The following is a 17,343-nucleotide window of genomic DNA, read 5'->3' as shown; positions in this document are numbered from 1 at the left end:
AGTGGCATGTGTTTATATGATAAGTGGTATCTTGCCATATGGAGGGGAAGAGGGTAGGGAATAATTAGAAACATAGAAGAAAACCATCAGAAGGTTGGGTGGGACTCTCGTGAAGGAAGTAATGGGAGAATATAAATAAACAAGAATTGCATGGGATGGGGAGACCCATGGATGAAGTTGTGATTTAGGTTGGAAGGAAGTATTATGACATTGAAATTACAGATCATTCAAGTTATAAAAAGGTGATATCTGAACTAATGTATTTGTTCTTTATTTGGCCTGTTTGTTGTATTGATACAAACATTTAGTAATCACATTGTTGATGAAGCTGGTTACTGCAGTCCCCTGGATCCATTTACTTCACTCTGGCCACTTCCAGGGCCAGAATCTGAACAACAAACTGCATTTGTCTGTCTAAAAATGTATGCTTTTGGTTACAAGCGGGACATGTAAAGGTACAGATCCCTATTGTTTGGAAAACAAAACCACACGTCTCATTTGATGTTGAGCTAATTAATGTTAGTAAACATTTATTAAGCTCCTACTATGACTTCATCTTCATTTCTGTCCAGTTTTGACATAAATATAACCTGCAATGAAATATAATTAGTATATGTAACTAAAGACATACATAAGCCTCCTCTTGATCTTACTATCCCCATGGTGATTGTCCTATATACTTCCTTCCTTTGTCTGTCATGTTCTTTGATAAAGATGTCTATACTTGGTGCTTCCACTTGCATCTTTTCTAAACCTCTGCATTTTGGCTTCTGAAACAATTCAGCTGAAACTATTCTCCCCAAAGTTACCAGTGATCTCTTAGTTGACAAATCTAACATTATATTTCTCAATCCTTATCCTCACTGACCTTTCTGCATCATTTGACTCTGTCAGTTACCTTCTCTTCTTGAATATTCTCTTCTCTTTGGGTTTTCATGTTCTTCCTTGGTTTTCTCCACACCTTATCTGATCATTCCTTCTTAGTTGACTTTGCTGGATCTTCATCTGTTAGGTTAGGCTTGGACTTTTGCAATAACCTTCTTATTGCTCTTTCTGCCCCAAGTCTCTCCACACAACTACCAAAGTGATTTCCCTGAAGTATAGTTTTGACTATGTCACTTCCATGCTACATAAATTCCGTTGACACTGTTTTATCTCCAGGGCAACATATAGACTTGGCATTTAAGGCTTTTCACAAGTTGGTCCCTTCCTATTTTTCCAGTCTTTTCACACTTCACTTCCTTCCACATGTTCTATGATCTAATGATAACAGTACTTGACGTTCCCCATATATGATACTTCATCTCAGACATCCATCACATCTTTCAAGACAACTCAGATGTCACCTTTTGCAGGAGGCCTTTCCGTGTCTCCTTATCCACTTGAACCTCCTTGTTACCTTCCTTCTACTCTCTATGTGTCTTATATGTGTTCTATTTGTTTACTTGTTATATTCCCCATTAATAGATAAGCTACTTGAGAGCAGGGACAATTTTTGTATTTTTTTTCCTTTTGTTGTATTTGTAGTTCTTAGTACAGTATGTGGAACATAATAAGTGCATAATGAATGCTTGCTTGAGTGAAATAATGAACAAATTGAGATCATGAAAAAGAATGATGGGGCAGGTAGGTGGATAGAGTGGATAGTGGATAGAGCACTGACCCTGGAAGACCTGAGTTCAGATCTGACCTCCGACACTTGACACTTAGTGCCTGTGTGACCCTGAACAAGTCACTTAACCCCAGTTGCCTCACCTCCCCTCCCCCCAAAAAAGACATGTCAATGTAATGCTGAAACACTGGTATTGATAACTTAAAAGAAGTGTTTATAATTTTGTAAACCATGACTAAGTTATTTTTAGAGGAATTAAGGTAAAGAGGATAGAGGGCTGGACTTGGAGTCAGGAAGACCTGTGCTTAAATCCTGTTTCTGACATTATGAACTTGGACAAGTCACTTAATCTCCCTGGACTTCAGTTTCCTCATCTGTAAAATGAAGAGGCTAGGCCTTTGAGATTCCTTTTCATCTATGATCCCAATATAATTCAAAACTTGTGCAATTAAGTTGATTACAAAGTATTTATTGGTATAAAGTTGGTATACTTTAGTTGTCTTATTATTTGGGGCTATGAGCAAGTGGGTTTTCATTGAAGAAAAAATTCTAATTGCTTTAATTTTATTTTAGATTATAGCATTTGATGAACTGAAGACAGATTACAAGAATCCTATAGACCAATGTAATACACTCAATCCTGTAAGTTACAATATAATGAAATATTCTCATTATTCTTTTAAGGTCTTTAATTTTATGTTGATATAATCATAAATTACTATTATTAATCTAAGTAGTACATGTGTATTTTTTTTAAATAGGTAGACTTTTGAAAATTATCTTTTCCTTTCATGCTTGAATATTCTGACTTATTAATCTGCTGGTGATCTTGTCAGCTGTCATACTAACATTCTCCCAATCTGCTTTTTACATTGTCGGCACAAAGACAGTTGAAAAGGTCAAAAAGATTAAAAGAGTCAAAATTGCATTAAAGGTGTGTACTGCTTTTTAGTTTAATGTTTTAATGCCACCTTCATTTTGTGGGGGAGGGTTAGGAACATTGTATTTATGTAAATGTTTTGTTTGGTGTGTTCTCATGCCTGTTCAGGTTTGTAATTTCAAAATTTTTCATATTTTGTGCAACTGTTTGCTTGCTAATCAAGTGGGGAAAACTGTTACATGCTTCTTATATACATGATTTTTCTGTGCTATGACTACAACCATGTTATATGTCAAATTTCTTTAATTTTTTATTTAGGATATTCTAGATATTTTGGTTAAAATAAAGTGACCTCAGTAGTAATAGTCTGTCATAATCATTAACCTATTATACCTTTTAATTTCCCCTTACTCCCTTTTATGAATACCCTGAAATCTTATAAAATACAGTTCTCAGGGCCTATGCTGTAATACCACATACATCCTATGTTAATGAGAACTTTTCGTATTTCTAATATATAAATAAAGCCTTTGTGATAATTAAACAGAAAGTACTTATCACTAAGTAGTTTTAAGATATGTACTTTGTTTTGAATTTTCATTTAATTTTTAGCTACTCTTATCTTATAGTAGCCATTATTTAAATGGTCAGTCTTGTGGCTGGGTCCAAAAAATAGAATTAGAATAAGAAGAATTGGCCTGCTCACTAGGAAACACTAGAGTTTGAATTGTGAAGTTGCTAAAGTACCTGCTATCAGAAAAATGAGAAAGATCTGTGTTTTCACAATAGCTATTTTATAGTGTAGAGTCTATCCTTTCTTATATGTATCATTTTTTTAAAAAGTATTTACCTAACAGCTTCTTGCTTGATATTAAAACAGTAACATTCCATTTAGATAAAGTGTCTCATTTTTTCTGTTTTTCTTAATAGAAAGAAAAATTCTCAAATTTAAAAAAAAAGTATATACTTAGGATATACTAATGTTGCAGTGAGGAAGTGGAAGAAGGGTTATTTTGATGCACACACTTTATTTTGGATGGGAGAGTGTAGTGATGGTTGACATAATAGCTGTGCATCTGACAGTTTTCCCTATTTAAAATTTGTTTTGAAAGTTACTTCTGCCAAAGTATGGGGGAAGGAAATTAACAAAGGACAATTTAATATGCATGTTTAAATTAGATGTTCTGTCATTTTAAATCATATTTGCATGAAGTAATTTTGAAGAGGACTAACTTTCTGTTAACTAAAGTTCCTAAAGAAATATGATCACCAAAAATGATTTGAAAGTACAGTTTCCTAAGAGAGATCTAAAAAAATACATATACTTTTATGGGGAGAATGGGTTTCATACTAGAACCAGAATTCCCAGTCTATATTTATTATCCTTATAACTATAAGTTTTAAAACATTTGGGACAGTACTTTTATAGTGTTCTAATCCTACAGGATAAGAACTCATAATCTTTTTTTTTAACTGAATCTTAAATGGGCTTGTTATAATTCAGTTTAGTAATATAGCTTTATTAGATATATAGAGTATATATTTTGAATTTAAAATAAAGTTTTTGTATAAAAGCCCTTGTTTTCTCAAAGGAGCATTTCTATGGAAATGCTTGGCAATTCATATTTTTTAGATGTCAGGTTTTAAAATATGTAATTATTTGGGTATTAGCTATAAGTGCTAACTTAAAGATATATGTTTAAATAGCTTAAAGATTTATATGATGAGTATACTGGTATATGCGGATTAGCCTTAATTGAATGATGGAAAGAATATATATATATATATCAGAATAATAAGCTATTAATTAGTTGGGTTTTATTGTTATTAAAACTCTTTTTAACTGCTTTTTAGTTATAGGAATACAGGTAAACCTTTTGGGGTTTTAGAACATGGGTCTTTGTAATACAATTTTAAAAAATTTTTATAGCTGTTTTTTAAAGGGGGAATTTTTGTGTAATCAATCATCATTAAGCATATTAATTGCTTACTATATGCTAGAAGGACAAAAAGTAAAATAATCTCTAGACCCCAGAAACTTTTCATTTATCATGAAAAATAATATATTCATATGTAAATACATTCAGAATAAAGGCAAAATAGTGAGGAAGGGCAGGCACTGACTATTGAAATTAAGAAAGGCTTCCTTGGGGCGGCTAGGTGGCACAGTGGATAAAGCACCGGCCCTGTATTCAGGAGGACCTGAGTTCAAATCCGGCCTCAGACACTTGACACTTACTAGCTGTGTGACCCTGGGCAAGTCATTTAACCCCCATTGCCCCGCAAAAGGAAAAAAAAAAAAAAGAAAGGCTTCCTTCCTGTAAAAGGTGGTATTTGAGCTAAGTCTTAAAGAAGTGAGAAATTTTATGAAGCAGAAATTAGAAAGAGATATCCTTGTAAGCATAGGAGACATCTAGTAAAAAAGACACAGAGTTAGAGTGCTCTATGTGAAGAGCAGAGTAAAGACTAGAAAACGGGACTAAGGTCAGGCTTTGAACACCAAGGAAAGCAATTCATATTTTATACAAAAGACATTAGAGAACATTCAAGTTTAGAGCAGAGAAAAGGCCTAATTAATCCCCCCAAAATTAACCTGACTTAATCCATTTAAAAAATATTTTCATTTAAAATCATTTGTATAACAAATAAAAGTTTGAATTTTTTGAGCTCATTCTAACATTTACATAGGTCACTTATACATGCATATATTTTATAATACTTTATAAGGTTTCCATCATTCACATTTTCTTGATGTGCCAAGTAAAATTTTACATTCATTTATTAATTATTCTAATGAAATTTTATTGATGAACCTTGTCCTTGTGTGCTATGCTTTCATTAATCTGAAATTCTTGGCACTATTATCTGCAATTTCTCATTTGGTACCCAAAAATGTTATTAATTTCACTGTTTTTATATAATTTCCCTCCTACATTGCAGAAAGTTTGTTTGCATTTGTTCATATTGACATCCATAACATTGTGCAGAAATTAATTGACTGATCACTGCATAGAAAATATAATTTTGTGATGGTTATGTGGTTTGTACATGTAGCAATTTAAATTTTAATTAAAAGCTTAAAAATTCTAACATGCAAACTATTCAGGGAAGCTTTGGTTTTGTGAAATATTTTTATTATGTTGCATGTGGTCAGATATCTCATTTTTCTATTTTATGTCATGTATAGTTGTGGAAAGTAAAGTATGTACTAAATTGATTTTTAAATAGTGTGAAAGTAATCTAAAAACTATGGATGGTCACTTTTACTACCATCTAATTAGAATTAGGAGTCCCCTCAGCACCCCTGAACATCATTATCTTCTAATGGGCATATAGTGTAGGGTTGTGGACTGAGGGCGAGGCTTGAAGCCAGGAAGCTCTGAGGTCAGGTCTGGCCTCTGACACATACTGGCTCTGTGATCCTGGAGGTGCAAGTCTCAGTCAGCATTGGTAGAGTTTCCTCACCTAAGAGTTCCCTATACCAATGAACTTGTTCTTTCCATACTGTCCTATTAATTACATACATTGTGAGTGAGGAGAGGCAGCATAATGTGATGAATAGAGAGAGCTGTTGTCCTAGTCATAAAGGCCTGGGTCCATCTAGGCCTTTGAGTTTTTCTTGGATTGTAAGTGGCAGAGAAGGGGCTGATCAGCTTTGGGAGAGAAAATTCCTTACCAGGTGCTCCCTGTGCAGATGAAGGCACATGTTCAACTTGTAATAGCTGAAATCCAGGTGACCTGTGGGTGGTGAAATGTGTAGGTCTTTTTCTCTGAGCAGTGTAGTCTGTGTCTTCAGCCTGTGTACATAGAAATCCTGCTTTTGATGGAAAGGTCAATATGGATGTAAAATCTGATATAGCCCCTTTTATTCTTAATTCTGAAAAATAGCTTTTAATTGAATAAAATTTGTTTCCCACCTGATTCCTAATTAATTTTATGTTTAATATTAACATTAACTTTCCAGCCAGGCTGTTTTGATAACTGACTATATGTTTTTCCTCTAGCTTGTACTTCCAGAATATCTCATCCACGCTTTCTTCTGTGTCATGTTTCTCTGTGCAGCAGAGTGGCTTACACTGGGTCTCAATATGCCACTCTTGGCATATCATATTTGGAGGTAATATTCAGATAAACTTCTAATATTCCCTTTTTAGCCCAAATTTAAAATTTACAGACTAATGCTCATTTTAATAATCAAGTAGGTGGGCATATAACTATGCGTATTTTGTATAAATTTGTATAAATATTTAAAACTAAAAATGATTTTTAAAGAAACTGATGACAAAAGGATACCAGCCATCTAATAGTTTATTGCAATAATCAGAACTGAGATAAGCAAGAGCAATTCTAATTAGTATAATTTTTCATAGTTTCATCTGGATACATTAAAATGATATTTCTGTCTCCAATTTAATTATTCACGTTTTTATTGAATTTCTGAAAGCATTTGGCACTAGAGGTGATTTGTTCAACTCTTGATATTGTTTATATTGACTGTTTTTTTAGGGTTCAGTTTTGCTACTGAAATTATTATACTTTTTTCATTATTTAATTGTTACATGGAATTAGAAACATGTGTGACTGATCTTGATTTTGAGAGGAAGAAAACCCCTACATAAAGCTTTGTTTGCCTTCCTTTCTGAATGGCTAATAAACTATATTCGTTACAGGTATATGAGTAGACCTGTGATGAGTGGACCAGGACTCTATGATCCTACAACCATCATGAATGCAGATATTCTAGCATACTGTCAGAAAGAAGGATGGTGCAAATTAGCTTTTTACCTGCTGTCATTTTTTTACTACCTGTATGGGTAAGTTAGAAAAATATAATGGAAGATGAGTGATTTGGCTACTTGAAAATTTTGTAGCCATTAAGCTTACCACTTTAAATTTTAGCACATAAATAATTAAGAGTGCCTAAATCATAAGGTGTAATGGCAAGAGCCTAAAATCAAGTGTGTATGTGTATGTGCATACATGTATGTACATAAATATATACATATATAATACCTAGGAAATTAACTAGTTTGAAATTGGAAAAGATTTTGGGTAACCTTGAATAATACCTTGGTTTTTTTACATGTATTAATTCAGTCTATGGAGGATGACCCTAAATGATGGTAATAAAAGAACATTGTTGAATGTTAGAGGAGAAAAAAAAAATGTTTGACTCCTATATAACCCAACAGAGACTGAGAGTAGTCACATGTCCCTAATGATCTTTATCTATAAGGTTTATGTACTGTTTTCTTTATACTGATTTTATACAATTTAAGAAAAAAAAACAATCATATTTTGCAAGTTTGAGTAATTGTTGGCTTCTGCCTTTTTTCACCCTTATTTCCAGTGGACATATAGACTTTTATTTTCTTTCCATTAGAACAATAATTCTTAACCTTTTTTTTGTATCAGGGACCCCTCTGTCATTCTTGATGAAGCCTATAGACTCCTCAAATTGTTTTTTGGGGGGTTTTTTGGGGTTTTTTTAAGTGAGGCCACTGGGGTCAAGTGACTTGCCCAGGGTCACACAGCTAGTAAGTGTCAAGTGTCTGAGGCCGGATTTGAACTCAGGTATTCCTGAATCCAGGGCTGGTGCTCTATCCACTGTGCCACCTAGCTGCCCCCAAATTATGCTTTTAAATGCATAAAATAAAAATACATTCTCTTTTTTTAAAAACAGCTCTTGGGGCAGCTAGGTGGCACAGTGGATAGAGCACCAGCCCTGGATTCAGGAGGACCTGAGTTCAAACCTGTCCTCCGACACTTAACACTTACTAGCTGTGTGACCCTGGGCAAGTCACTTAACCCCAATTGCCTCCACCAAAAAAAACCCAAACATTAAAAAAACATCTCTCAGAATTTACTACTGAGCTCTTAACTGCCAAATTTTTTTTAAGACTTTTCTGTTCAGAATTTTATTTTCCAGATTACATGTAAAAACAAATTTTGACATCAATTTTTTAAAATTTTGTGTTCCAACTTCTCTTCCTCCCTCCCTCCCCATCCCCCACCACCAAGAACTCAAGCAATTCAATATAAGTTATGCATGAGTGGTCCTGCAAAACATCTCTACATTAGCCAGGTTGTGAAAGAAAACAGATAAAAACAAAACTTCAGATTAAGGAACTATCAAAAAAAATTATGCTTCTATCTGTTTTCAGATACCATCAGTTCTTTCTCTGTAGATGGATTACAATTTTCATAAGTCCTTCAGAGTTATATTGGATCATTACATTGCTGAAAATAACCATGTCCTTCACAGCAAATCATCTTACACTATTGCTGTTATTTTATATACAGTACATTTCACTCTGCTTCAGTTCATGTAGGTCTTTCCAAGTTTTTCTGATAGCATTCTGTTCATCATAACTTTTATGTAGTACCTTAAATTTGACCAAAGAATTTTCTTCACAGTAGCCCAGCAAAGTAGGTAATATACATTTTTCTGTTATAATCAATCATCATAACTGTATCACTCCATCCTATTCCCTTCCCATGATATTTACTCCATTTTCTTTTACCCTATTTCCACCTCAAAAGTATTTTGCTTCTGACTGCCCACTCCCCCCTTTTGCCCTCCCTTCTTTCACCCTTCCCTCCTTATCCCCTTCACCTCCTACTTTGAGCTAATTCTGATGTGTATAAGGCTCCTTCACTTCCTCACACCTCCCCCATCTCTCCCCCCACTCCATACGCCCTTTCCTGCTTCTTTCATGTGAGATTTTACCCCATTCTCTATCCCCTCTCGCAGTGTATTCCTCTCCCCCCTTAATTTTACCCCAAAGATGTCATCATGGGGCAGCTAGGTGACACAGTGAACAAAGCACCCGTCTTGGACCCAGGAGGACCCAAGCCCAAATTTGGCCTCAGACACAAGACACTCATCAACCCTGACCACCCCAACCACCCCCAGCCCCCCAAAAAAAGAAAAACAAAAAAATTAATGCTTTACAGGATATCATCCCTTCATAATCAATTCCCACCTGTGCCCTCTGTCTAAATTTATTCCTATAAATTAAATAAATTATAAATTAGATGCCCTAATACTCAGAAGGCTCTTATGATTTGGACATATCATCTTCCCATGTAGGAATATAAACAGTTGAACCTTTTAACATCTTTCATGATTTCTTTTTCCTTTTTATCTTTTTATGCTTCTCTAGGGTCTTGCATTTGAAAGTAAAATTTTCTATTCAGTTCAGGTCTTTTCATCAGGAATACCTGAAAGTCCTCTTTTTCATTGAAATCCCATTTTTTCCCCTGAAAGATTATACTCAGTTTTGCTGGGTACTTGATTTTTGGTTGTAAAACCTAATTTCTTTGCCCTCCAGAATATCATATTCCATGCCCTCTGGTCCTTTAATGTAGAAGCTGCTAGATCCTGTGCTATCCTTACTGTGGCTCCACAGTATTTGAATTGCTTCTTTCTGGCTGCTAATAATATTTTATCCTTGACCTGGGAGCTCTGGAATTTGGCTATAATAGTCCTGGAAGTTTTCCTTTTGGGATCTCTTTCAGGAGGTGATCAGTGGATTCTTTCAGTTTCTATTTTACCTTCTGCTTCTAGAATATCAGGGCAATTTTCCCTGACAGTTTATTGGAAGATGATGTCTAAGCTCTTTTCTTGATCATGGTTTTCAGGTAGTCCAATAATTTTCAGATGATCTCTTCTGGATCTGTTTTCCAGGTCAGCAGTTTTTCCAAGAAGATAGTTCACATTGCCCTTTATTTTTTTATTCATTTGGATTTGCTTTATTGTGTCTTGGTTTCTCATAAAGTCACTACCTTCCATTTGTTCAATCCTAATTCTTAGGCAGTTATTTTCTTGAAAGAGCTTTTGTACCTCCTTTTCCATTTGACTTTTCAAGCTATTGACTTTTTTCTCATGTCTTTCCTGCATCACCCTCATTTCTCTTTCCATTTTTTTCCTCTACCTCTCTAACTTTGTCTTCAAAGACCTTTTTGAGAGCCTCTATGGCCTGAGACCAATTCATATTTTTCTTGGAAACTTTAGATATAGGGGCCCTGATGTTGACGTCTTCCTCTGAGGGTGCACCTCGACCTTCCTTGTTACTAAAGAAGCTTTCTATGGTTCACAACTTTCTCTGCCTGCTCACTCTGCCTTTCACTTGACTTTTAACTCCTTTTTAGTGTGGGGTCCTGCTTCCATGATATACTTCAGGGGGTCCCAGGTGTTATGATTTAATATGGGGCAGTTTCTTCACTTGCCTGGTCTGTAGATAACCCCAGGCCAACTTGCCAATCAACCAGGCAGCAAAACTTTATGTGCCATGGTTTCTAGCTCTGACAAGCCTGCACCCCTCCCCCACCTGGGCTGCCACCTCTCAAGGTTTCTTCCTGGATCCCCACTGGGGTAGGACATCCACATCCCCCCCCTTAGCTCCTGCATACACCCCTGTAGACTCTCTCCCTCCCCCTGGCCAGCTGTTCAGCCCTCTCACTGGACTGTGAGATTAGTTCCAGAACATGCTGGCACTGCAGCTGATTCAAAGGCTCAGGGGTAAGTTTCTCTGGCATAGCCTTTCTGGGGCTATATCTGTGTCAGCTTGATCACAGGGCTGGACTCCACTCCCAGCCCAGCTCCCCCTTCTGCCAAACTTCCAAGATGTCTTTGGCTGGAAAATAATCTCAGCTGGGTTTTTTGGAGTAATTGTGTCAGGAAGTCTACCTTTCCTCCACCATCTTGGCTCTGCCCTTAACTGCCAAATCTAATGGCCTTTTCTCAACTGTCATCCTTCTTGACCTACCTGCAGCCTTTGACCCTATAAAACACCTTCCTCTCCTTAATACTTTCCCCTCTCTCTGGGTCAAAATATTTGTAAAGTACTTTGCACAGTGCTGGTACATACTTGGTTGGTTTTGTCTTGCTTTCACTAAGAGATCTAAAATGGCATTACTGTTTTGGGGTTCAAGGCACTTGACATAATAGGCACTTAAATGCTTATTCCCTTCCATTTCCCACTTTTCATGGTATTGCTCTCTGCTGGTTCTCCTCTTGACTGGTCTTTCTCTGTCCTCATCTTTATTTCATGCCCACTATCTGTGAGTGTGTCATCCCCAACCCTGTCCCCCACCTTCTTGCCCACTATCTGTCTCTGTCAAATTATCTCACCTTTTTGGTTGTTTTATTCTATATCCTTTTCACTTATGAATATCCTTCCTAAAATGTAGCATTTGTAATTAGAGAGTACTCTAGATATAGTCAAAGTTGGACTTTTACTCTCATTGTATATTATGCTTCTGTCAATTTGACCCAGTATTGTATTTATATCTTTGGCTGTCACATCACACTGTTCAACTAGTATTTATACAGGGTGGGCCAAAAGTCACAAAGAGGTCTGATGTTTAAATAACTTTTTGGACATTTTTTTTCTTTATAAATTTAAAACAAAAAATAAAAGAGTTATTAAATATTTGTGACTTTTGGCCCACCCTGTATGATATGTGCCAGACACAGTGCTAGATGCTGAGGACAAAATATGAGTACATATATGTACAGAATAAATGTAAAGAATACTAATACACATAAGTACAGTATTGGCTATTAATAATAGCAAACATAGAGCACCGGCCCTGGAGTCAGGAGTACCTGAGTTCAAATCCGGCCTCAGACACTTAACACACACTTACTAGCTGTGTGACCCTGGGCAAGTCACTTAACCCCAATTGCCTCATAAAAAAAATAAAATTAAAATAATAGCAAACATTTATATAGTCCTTTCCATGTGCCAGGCACTGTAGTAAGGATTTTACAATTAGTATCTCATTTGATCTTTACAACAACCCTGGGAGAGGTATGTGCTGTTATTATCTCCATTTTACAGATGAGGATACTGATGCAGAAAGGCTAAGTGACTTGCTCAGGGTCACACTGCTAATACGTATGTCAAACCATATTTGAACTCAGGACTTCCTGGCTTCAGATCCAGTATAATGTATCACCTAACTGCCTTATGTCATCTCTACGCAAATAATTCCCAGACATATACACTTCTACTACATGTATATTTATGTGTATATTTATATCCATGCACATTCATGCACTGCACATAGATGTATGTGTCTCTTCTGCTATTGAATATATCATTTGAGATGCCTCTGGTTCATGTATAGAGAGGGGAAGGAGTTCATGGTTAATGGCCTTAATTGTCTTATATCATAAGGTGTTGAAAATCTTGAGAAAAGGTGACATGAAATATTTCTGAGTGGAGACAAGGAATCAATTGACAAGTATTTTTGACCCCTCTCACCTTCAGTTTTCACTAAAACCTGCAGCTTTTTTATGATGAAATTTTTATATTTTTTGTTACTCTGAACTTAATACCAACAAATATGACCTTTTCCCTATGTACACCCAAAAAAGAGAATTATATGCAAAACTGTAAGGCCTGTTACTTATAGCATTAGTGCTTTCTTCATGTTGTTTCCAAAGCTATCTTGCTTGTCTGTTTCCCTCTGATCCTATTTCAGTGCTGTGTACTTTTAAAAATACTTTACAGATGGTTTTATCTTTTTTTTCCCTCCAGGTCTTTTTAAATATGAACTGTTATCTAGCCCCCACTCTTTACTTGTATAGTTGAACCTAAGTACAAGACTGTACCTACAGTAGATTTGCTCTTATTAGATATGGCCCATTTTTCCAGCCTGTCACAATCCCAGTTGTCATACAACATGTTGGTTAATCCATGCCAGCTTTATTGCCTATAAATTTGAGAAGTGCAAGTGATTATACTTCCAAGTCGTTGATAAAAATTTTAAACAAAACCATTCAATGAAGAAAGAGCCCTAGAGAATTTCACTAAAGTATTCAGCTAAGGTTAATACAAATTTCTTAGTCAACATTCTTTGAGTCTGGTCTTTCAAACAGTTCTTGAATCAGACAAGTGTTTCTGACAAAACCTTCTTGAAATCTAGGTCAACATGTGTTTATGGTAGTTCTTTGATTATGGCATTATAGATTTAGAGCTGAAAGCAATCCCAAAAGCAGTATAGTTCAACACCCTTGTTTCACAGATAAGAAAGCTGAGATACAGGAGGTTAAGTGATTTTTACCAAGGTCCCCTAATGGGGGAAGTCTCAGAGGTGGGATTTCAACCCAGGTGCTCATGTCTGACTTGCAAAGCTGTACAGACATTTCTAATGAACTAAAGTGGACTTATAATCACTGTTTTTATTTCTAAGTGCTCAAAAATCTATCCTAATAGCACATTCTAATTTTTTTTTTCTAGAAATTGACATCTTGGATGACTTTGTTTTCAGGATATTGATCTATCAGTACATGGGATGTAGTTGTTTTGGGCTATCTGACAAAGTAATTGAAGACTTACCATCTCCTCACCTATCTTAGGTTTCAGTTCCCTATCAAGTCACTTCTGTTATAAAGATTAGTTTCCTTGATAGAAATCCATGCAGAATAAAGGAACAATCTATAGCTGGACTACTTAAACTTTTTCCACTTGTGACCCCTTTTCTCCCAAGAAATTTTTATGAAACCCTTGAGATATATATAGATATGATAGGGATACATAACTTTTTTTTTTTAGTGAGGCAGTTGGGGTTAAGTGACTTGCCCAGGGTCACACAGCTAGTAAGTGTTAAGTGTCTGAGGCCGGATTTGAACTCAGGTACTCCTGACTCCAGGGCTGTTGCTCTATCCACTGTGCCACCTAGCTGCCCCCTATATAACCTTTTACTGTTGACAAATTTTTCACAGCCCCCATATTCATGGGGTCATGACCCACAGTTTAAGAAACTTTGATCTATAAGACTTTGGAGGTTGTACTTCTCTGGTAACCTTGATAATCCCTGTTCTCTGCTCCTCTAGTCAAACACAAACAATTCCTGGGCTGAGAAAGAAAAAACTATTGGCCAATCAAAGTCAAGAGTCCCAGTTTGCCTGAACCCCTTTAAGGCCATGACAGATCTCTCTCCTTCCATAGAATAGAATTACTCAGAAGCTCTGAGCCATACATCTGAAAATTACCATTTGTCAGCAAGCTTCCATGGATCTATCAAACACTTCTTATAGAGTCAAAAGCAGGAAATCCTGACGTTGGCTTGATACCTTTCTCACTGTCTTTCTGGTTCTGATCTAGGCTACTTATGAAACATGATATAGTAGGAAGAGCACTGAATTTGGAGTTAGAAGGACCTGGGTTCAGATCCTGGACATAACTACATGTGTGATGTTGAGCAAATCACTTAATCTCTCTGGGCCTTAGTTTCCTTATTTATAAAATGAGGGGGTCGGACTGAATGACTTCTGTGGTCTTTTCCAATTCTAAATCTGTGATATCTGTAATATGTCAGTTACAGCTTTAAAACAGGCATTTTGTTGTCTGTAGTATTTATTAAATGCCTTAATTCACACTGGGTTTTATTTAGTCTTCTTGAGAAGCAAGAATAAAAAATAGAACAATATGGCTGCACAGGAAGCATATTAACAAGCTCAGATTTGATTTGATTTTTAAATTATTTTGTGATCTTCTTTTTACATCACCTTCATTTCAGAATATATCTATTATCTACTCTCTCTAGAGAGCCATTCATATCTTTGTTTCCAGTTTTTTGCTACTACAAAAAATGCTGCTATCAGTATTTTGATTATGAGACTTTATCATTGGTCTCCTTTGGTTAGTGCCTTGCATCGGTCAAAAGATATACTTTTAGTCATTTTCTTAGCAATTTACAAGTTTAGATTTTTAAAAGCCATGTGTGAAAGATGGAAATGAGTATACAAAGTGCAAATAAAAGAGAAGTACAGTCCTCTAAAATCATCACGTACTTTTGGATGTATGATCTCATCTGTATTTGGTGTACCTCTCATTGATGCAGATCACAACCTATCCAGGCCTGCCTATCTTGTGTGACTCTTCATCTATTATACATGGCTTTTTTAAATCTAGGGTTATTAATGAGCTACCTGTATGGCCAGAGTGGTCTTTTTTATTTACTTTCTCTCGATGTCATTTGGGCTTTGGAGTGTAAAATTTTTTCTGAACTTAATATTAACAAAAACAAACATCCAAATAAAGGATCATAGATAAAGCCATAAACTCATTATTTATAAAGTACCTTTTATGTGCAAAATACCAAACTAGGCCCTTGGGATACAAAAACAAAAAATTGACTGGGTACTTAATATCCAGTCTGTGATGACAGAATTTCTTTCATTCTTGAGAATCTTCCATCCTCCTTGAGCCAATTTCCCTTTTAGTCTTCTATTTATTATTATTATTATTATTTTTGGTGAGGCAATTGGGGTTAAGTAACTTGCCCAGGGTCACACAGCTAGTAAGTGTTAAGTGTTTGAGGCCAGATTTGACCTCAGGTCCTCCTGAATCCAGGACCAGTGCTCTATCCATTGTGCCACCTTAGATGCCCCTCCCTTTCAGTCTTAAGGCAATGAAAGCCTTTCTTTGAATTCTTCTGAAATACACTCCCAGGAAGTTTCAAGTATACGTTTTGATTTGCCAGATCAAAGCACCCTCCCCTGGCTACCACTTCCTTTATGTTATCTCCATTAGAATGTATAAATTTTTTGAGGGCAGGGTCCATCTCTTTTTAAAATTTGTCTCAGTACTTTTCACAGTATATCATCTGCCACTTCTACTGAGCAACAAGTTCTTCCTTGTTGGCCAGATTTGGATCCGTAGCAGTACTTCTGCCTTCTTTGTAAAAGCTGAAATGACCAGCAAGGTCAATTAACCATGCACTGATTTTTATCAGAATAAGACCTTGAGTAGATAGCTGGATACTTAAATTGCCCTAACAAAGCTATATCTCTCCCTCATTCCAGCTTTATGGCTATTACACTTTGTTTTCTTCCATCCAGCTAAGTGTTTAATCCTTTTTATACTTGCCCAATTGTTTTACACTGTATTTTGCTTCTCAACTTAATATATCTTCACACCGCTATTCACTCTTACAATATGCTATTCCATTGCCCTTTTTTTTTAATTTAAAAAAATTTTTCTCAGTTACATGTAAAGATATTTTTTGAGCTCCAAGTCTTTCTCCCACCCTCCCAAGGCCAGCAAGCAAATTGATATAGGTTATATATTACTATCATGCTGAAACATTTCCCCATCAATCAGAACAAAAGGAAAAAATGCAAGAAAGAATAAACAAGAATAACAAAAAAGCAACAACAAAAGTCAAAATAGAGTGCTTCAATCTGCATTCAGACTCCATAGTTCTTTTTCTGAATGTGGAGAGCATTTTCCACCATAAGTCTTTTGGCATCGTCTTAGATCATTATATTGCTGAAAAGAGTTAAGTCTATCACAGTTGATCATCACAAAATGTTGTTGATAATGTGTACAATGTTCTCTTGGTTCTGCTCATTTCACTCAGAATCAATTCATGTCTGTCTTTCCAGGTTTTAACTAAAAAGGACATTATAAGTCATAAATCTTCTCACAACTGCTCTGACATCTAGCCTCTGCTTGAACACCTCAAGTGACTTTACCTAAATGGGAAATTCCATTTTCTCTTTGGTCCCTTTAGCCCAGCTGTTGCCTAGTAGTTTTTCAGGAATATTCATGAAGAACTCCCTTTTTAACCATTTTTGGTTTTTGGTGAGGCAATTGGGGTTAAGTGACTTGCCTAGGGTCACACAGCTAGTAAGTAAGTGTTAAGTGTCTGAGGCCAGATTTGAACTGAGGTCCTCCTGACTCCAGGGCTAGTGCTCTATCCACTGTGCCACCTAGCTGCCCCAAGAACTCCCTTTTTAGATGAAATACCAGAGCTCTTGATCTTTCTTCCAGACCGGTATGGAAGCCCATGTCTATCCTTAAGTGGTTTAAATTTTAGGAAATAGAGGACC

General features: G+C 36.0%; 1 protein-coding gene across 2 annotated transcripts in view; it reads left to right on the top strand.

Annotated features, from left to right (window-relative positions):
- CNIH1 (cornichon family AMPA receptor auxiliary protein 1) overlaps nt 1-17,343 on the top strand; it is a 29,683-nt gene that overhangs the window by 11,267 nt on the left and 1,073 nt on the right. The window contains exons 2-5 of one of the 2 annotated variants that reach the window (XM_043983856.1): nt 2,186-2,254; nt 2,499-2,546; nt 6,497-6,609; nt 7,163-7,306. In XM_043983856.1, coding sequence (XP_043839791.1) covers nt 2,186-2,254; nt 2,499-2,546; nt 6,497-6,609; nt 7,163-7,306 — 374 coding nt within the window. The remainder of the gene's footprint in view (nt 1-2,185; nt 2,255-2,498; nt 2,547-6,496; nt 6,610-7,162; nt 7,307-17,343) is intronic. The other variant, XM_043983857.1, reaches the window with a different exon arrangement.

Source organism: Dromiciops gliroides, chromosome 2 (assembly GCF_019393635.1).
Source record: "Dromiciops gliroides isolate mDroGli1 chromosome 2, mDroGli1.pri, whole genome shotgun sequence".
Classification (NCBI taxonomy): Eukaryota; Metazoa; Chordata; class Mammalia; order Microbiotheria; family Microbiotheriidae; genus Dromiciops; species Dromiciops gliroides.
The sequence above is the reverse complement of the archived record's forward strand: the minus strand, read 5'-3'. Positions and strand labels throughout refer to the sequence as shown.